Raw genomic sequence first — 5,094 nt, forward strand, 5'->3', positions numbered from 1 at the left:
ACAGCCTGACACGGGCACCCCTCCTCCTCCCCCCACCCTCACCGCCAGCTGGTGTCTCCGTTGTGAAACGCGGCACGTTTCCGTTGCACCATCCACTTCCCGCCTGCAGGCTGGCCACGGGCTCCCGAGGCCCATGCTCCTGACAAGCAGGGACGGTGGCTTGTTGGCTTCTGCACTCCCTCCAGCGCTGACGCCCGTGCGGTTGCCCCGGCCCCTGAGCTCACACTGGGCTACCAGCGGAGGGAGCGATTGAGGATGCCGGGCTCCAGGCTCAGCACGGTGGGCCCCTCCAGACTCTTCCCTCTCTGGCTTCCCACATTCCCCGCCTTTGCTTGCACCTGCCACTCCTTCCGCCTGACAAGCAACCCTCCTGTTTGCCTACCTGCAAACCGAACAGTGTGTCTTCGACCCTCCCTTGGGCGGTGAGCCCTTCTGAGGATCTCGGGAACGATGAGAATCCTTCCCCGCCGAGATGCACAGATCGCTGTGCATTTTATTTCAAGGGATATGGGGCTCCGGTGCCCTTCAAGACCCAGCCCAGATGTCACTTCAACTGTCCCCTTGCATCAGAGTAAGAGCCTCCCACCTCGTGCCTACAGCCTATTTTGGTGACATCTCAAATTATTTTTCACAGATCTGTTTCCCTACCACACCCGAGGGCCTGCGGTGCTTGATTTGCTCTTGTTTTCCCCAGGGCCCCGCACAGGGCCAAGGACAGAGCAGACGGCCCATAGGCGCATACTGAAGGAATGCACGAATGAGTAAATAAATTTGCTCCAGGACATGACACTATAGCGGTGCTGGGCACTCACTGTTCCAGAAGGCCCCACCGGCTTCTACGGGAAGCACCTAGGACTCTCACACTGAGGGCTTCCTTCAGCTAAAGCGGTATGTTCTGGAACTTTCCTTGGCTGATGAAGGATGGGACTGGTCCCCTCACCTCTTGGATGGGATGACTCTGAGATGTGTTCCATATGTCTTGCAGAGGACCCCCTCTGAGACTGAGCCCAGTTGCCTCCAGCAGTAATCTCTCCATCAACATCCTGTCCTGGCTTCCTGCCCTTCCTTTCCTCAATTTGCCGCTCCCCTGCTATGACTCCTGGAACCATCTCCCAGAAAGATGACTGGCACCAAATTCTTGTGTCAACTTAGGAAAGCTGCCCCCTCTCCCGCGGCATCTGTTGAAGGGCCCACATTTGTATTTCAGATGTCTTTAGACCTCTATCTCTAATCAAGCCCCAAGCCTCTAGCTCACCTAAGTGTTCATCGGGTCCTGGACATGGGAGGTCTGGGCCAGTGGCTGCTGCTTCCTGCTTGGTCCCTGTCGCGCACTGGGCAATGGGTCCCATCCATCCAGGGCTTCCAGGGTGCTCAGGACTGGCCATGACTCCAAGGCTGCTAGGGGGACAAAGAGGGCAGTGAGTTCCCACTCGTGTTGGGGTTCCTAGTGGGCCCTGGGGTGCTACGATCTGTGGCATAGTCCCCACTGCCCACCCAGCTGTCCACCCAGCTGCCACATGAGAGGCCTGGGTCTGCCCCCCCTTTGCTGAACTGATCGGTCCAAGCCCTCTCTTGTTGTCACGATGCTTCCATTATCGAGTTGCTCTGAATCTGATTTCAAGCAAAGTCAGGATTACTTGGGAGCAAGATGCTGTCTTGTCCGGAAGCACATCCCCATACTCCATTTGCTGTTCATTTGTAAATAGAATTGCAGCATCCAAAGCAGGGATACTGGTATGTATCCCTCCCGTCTCTCTCTCCCTCCGTCTCTAGACAGACACTTAGGACTTACGGAACACGCTTCGTATGCTCCTAACTTCTTCACATCCACTTATTTAACGCCCACAAAAATCTGTCGTGACTCCCAGTAACAGAAGAGGAAACTGAGGTTTAGCCCAAGGTTCTGCGGCTGGTGAGCGTACCCAACGAGCAAAGCTGAATGTTTTTGACGTGCCAGGTCGAGTGCTCTGTGCTCAACACCCACTCTCTCACTTAACTGATTCTGTGTGCAGAAGGAGTTTAAGCTGCATTTTCTGATAAAGGAACTGAGAGAGTTGCCTACGATCAAGGCTAGTATGTGGTGGGCAGGACCCAGATGCCTCTCCACCTTCTTCAGGGCGTGGGGGCGGGCAGACAGTGGGAGTGCTGGGGGCTAGTTTACGCAGTAAGATCTGTGACTCAGATCAGTGAACAAGATGACCTCGTGCCTGGACTTCTCTGTGCCTCAGTTTCCTATAAATCGGGTATAAGAACAGAGCTTGGCTTCACGACACTGGTGTGAGGGTTAAGTCAACAGCTCAGGGCTCCCCACATACCTGGCCCTGTATAATAGTCCCTGTTATTTATTATTATCATCATTTTAGAGTTGATTTATTTGAGAGAGAGAGAGAGCACACATGTGAGCAGGGGAGGGGCAGAGAGAGGGAGAGAGGGAATCCTAAGCAGGCTCCCCACGGTCCGTGCAGATGCGGGGCTCCAGCTCACAAACTGTGAGATCATGACCTGAGCCCAAACCAAGAGTCAGCTGCTCAACCACCTGAGCCATCCAGATGCCCCTATTTTTTTAAAGATTTAAAAAAAAATTTTTTTTAACATTTATTTATTTTTGAGAGACAGAGACAGAGCATGAGTGGAGGAGGGGCAGAGAGAGAGGGAACCACAATCCGAAGCAGGCTCCAGGCTCTGAGCTGTCAGCACAGACAGGGGGCCTGAACTCACGAACTGTGAGCCGAAGTCAGATGCTTAACTGAGCCACCCAGGTGCCGCTAAAGATTTTATTTTTAAGTAATCTCTACATCCAACATGGGGCTCGAACTCATGACCCTGAGATCAAGAGACGCACGCTCTACCGACGGAGCCAGCCAGGCACCCAAGTCCCTGTTATGAATATCTGACACACGATAATACTTTGAAAAATATTTGGAAAGTCAATGACTCTAAATTGAAATGTAAGTTGGAATAGAATTTAACATGTCTGAGACAAATTAGAAAAAAGATGACTAAAACATTAGCTCAGATGGAGCAAGGAGCTGGGCCACCACTTTGGCAGAGAGATCCAAAATCAGAAGGGTGCAAGTAACCTTACCTCCTTCTTCCCAAGATCTGAGGGAGCTGTAAGGGGCACATGGGGACGAGACTCTGGTCTGCGTTCCGGGCCCCGTGTCTGAATCCTCACGCTGATTATGGCCTAGAGAGGGGTGGGGTTACAGCCTTTTCCCCCGCAAGTGGCCAGAGCCCATCCTGACTCCAGGGCTGAAGGCCTTCTGGAAAGGCCTGGCCTGGGAAGACCTGAGGTCATCTGGGGCCGGGGTGGGAGGCCCTCCTTCGGGGGGGCAGCTCTTCTCCAGTTAGATGGAAGGAATTCTGGTCCATTCTCCAGGTGGCTCTGTGCAGTTGCCCAGTGAATGTCTCTCCAGGACCCTCTGTCCAACCTTACCTTATATGGTGGGAAACTGAGGCACAGAGCAAGGGCATGGCTTGAGCCTGACAGAGCCTGCACACCTCATTTGCCTCTTCTCCCCTTCAGGAGACAGGCCTTCTATCATGACCAATTGTGGGTCTGAATGCAAATTGTTTACTATCTCTAGGCCTCAGTTTCCCCACCTCAGACGTGTGGCCACAAGCCCTGTCCTGCTGACAAGAACACCGATGGTGAAGGACAGACTCTCTATATTCAGGCAGGTGCCGGGGCAAGGTGGTGAGTGGTCTCCATGTTTTCTTAGCGGACTCTGGGTCCACCCTGGGAAGCCCAGTGTTTCCTGTGGGCGCTCCTACGTACCTGCCTCAGTTAGCTCCTCTGTAAAGCGGGTGATGGCAAGCCTCAATGGCTCCAGCCCTTCCAGCCCTGCTGTCCTGATCAGGCAGCTGGCACCAGGTCAAAAGCAGGACACGATTTGCCCAGAGACCCTATGAGAGCCCAGAAATAATGGCCTTGGCTGAACACGTCAATGAAGACCCGGGAAAGCTGAGCATGAACCCAGGGCTTTGAATAAAAATCAAACTCAGCAGGCAAAGCCAGTTCCCTTATGTTTTCTCTTATAGGGTTGGCTGGGAGTCACTATGAGAGGAGTGAGAAGGAGAAAGTCAGGCATTGGTGCATGTGCAAGGAGTCTTGGACAGCTTCCCGGTCCTCTCCAGGCCTCAGTTTCCTCATCTGTGAAATGGGGAAAGCAGCCTGTCACTCCCAAAGCTCTGTGGGGACAACCATGCATGGGGTTCTCTGGGGGCTTCTCTCCCGTCCCCACCCCCTGTCTAGCAAAGATTTCTCGATTTTATAAGACCCCGGTGGCTTGGGGTCTTGTGCTTGGCTGATGGGGTGCAGAACAGCTTCCAAGCTCCCGCCCCGTCCAGCTGTGTGTGCAGCCATTCTCCTGCATCCCTCCCAGGCCCTGAGTACCACTCCTCCCTCCAAGGGCTGCCCCGTCCTATCCAGGCCTTCTTCTGCTGGCTACAGTGAGCCACCTTCAGAGCCCGTGCTGCCTCCCTGAGGAGCTGCAGAGGACTTTCCATCGGACTGAGGCTCCAATACAGCAGGATAAAGCCCGACCCAGGGGACAGAGGGTCCTGGACGTTGGGTGGGCACACTCACATTTGGCAATCTCCCAGGGGGACGGGTGGGGGTCCGGGGAGCCTGTAACAGCAGGTTTCCTGGTTCTTCCCATCAGAGTCCCGTCCGGCAGGCTTGGGGGTAGGCCCTGGCTTCTGCATTTTGCCCCAGTCCCCAAGGTTGCCTGGCACCACTTTCTGTGCGGTGACTTATTCTCCAGGCTCAAGACGGGCTGTAGAGGTACCTCAAAAGAATGGGGGTGGTGGAGGGTTGGGGATCTGCTTCCTGTTCTACCCCAATGAGCTAAGGGGAGCCCCACACGTAGAGGCTCTGCCCCACACTGCCCCCAGCAGGTACTGGGGGAGGCCCATAGGAGGAGGGGGCTCAGGCCACAGGAGGGCAGAGCCCCACCGAGGTGGGGATCAAGCACTGACCTGAGGCCTCTGGTTCCTGTGTGGGTCCAGGGGAGGCCAGGAGGAGTGTCACATGGTCCCCTTCAGCTCTCCTCTGTTCTAGGCTCTAGCGAGGCCGCCGCATCTGAGTTCCCC

At 54.9% G+C, this 5,094-nt stretch overlaps 1 protein-coding gene across 2 annotated transcripts in view; it reads right to left on the minus strand.

Annotated features, from left to right (window-relative positions):
- The window catches only part of SNX20 (sorting nexin 20), a 9,982-nt gene extending 4,888 nt beyond the window's left edge, over positions 1–5,094 (minus strand). The window contains exons 1-2 of one of the 2 annotated variants that reach the window (XM_040497995.1): positions 4,981–5,094; positions 1,256–1,395 (exon numbers count right to left, since the gene is read on the minus strand). In XM_040497995.1, the coding sequence (XP_040353929.1) occupies positions 1,256–1,385 (130 nt within the window). In that variant the 5' untranslated portion in view covers positions 1,386–1,395; positions 4,981–5,094. Of the gene's footprint in view, positions 1–1,255; positions 1,399–4,980 lie in introns of both variants that reach the window. The other variant, XM_040497996.1, reaches the window with a different exon arrangement.

The sequence above is a fragment of the Herpailurus yagouaroundi genome, unplaced genomic scaffold (assembly GCF_014898765.1).
Source record: "Herpailurus yagouaroundi ecotype Mexico unplaced genomic scaffold, PumYag 190, whole genome shotgun sequence".
NCBI classification, from domain to species: Eukaryota; Metazoa; Chordata; class Mammalia; order Carnivora; family Felidae; genus Herpailurus; species Herpailurus yagouaroundi.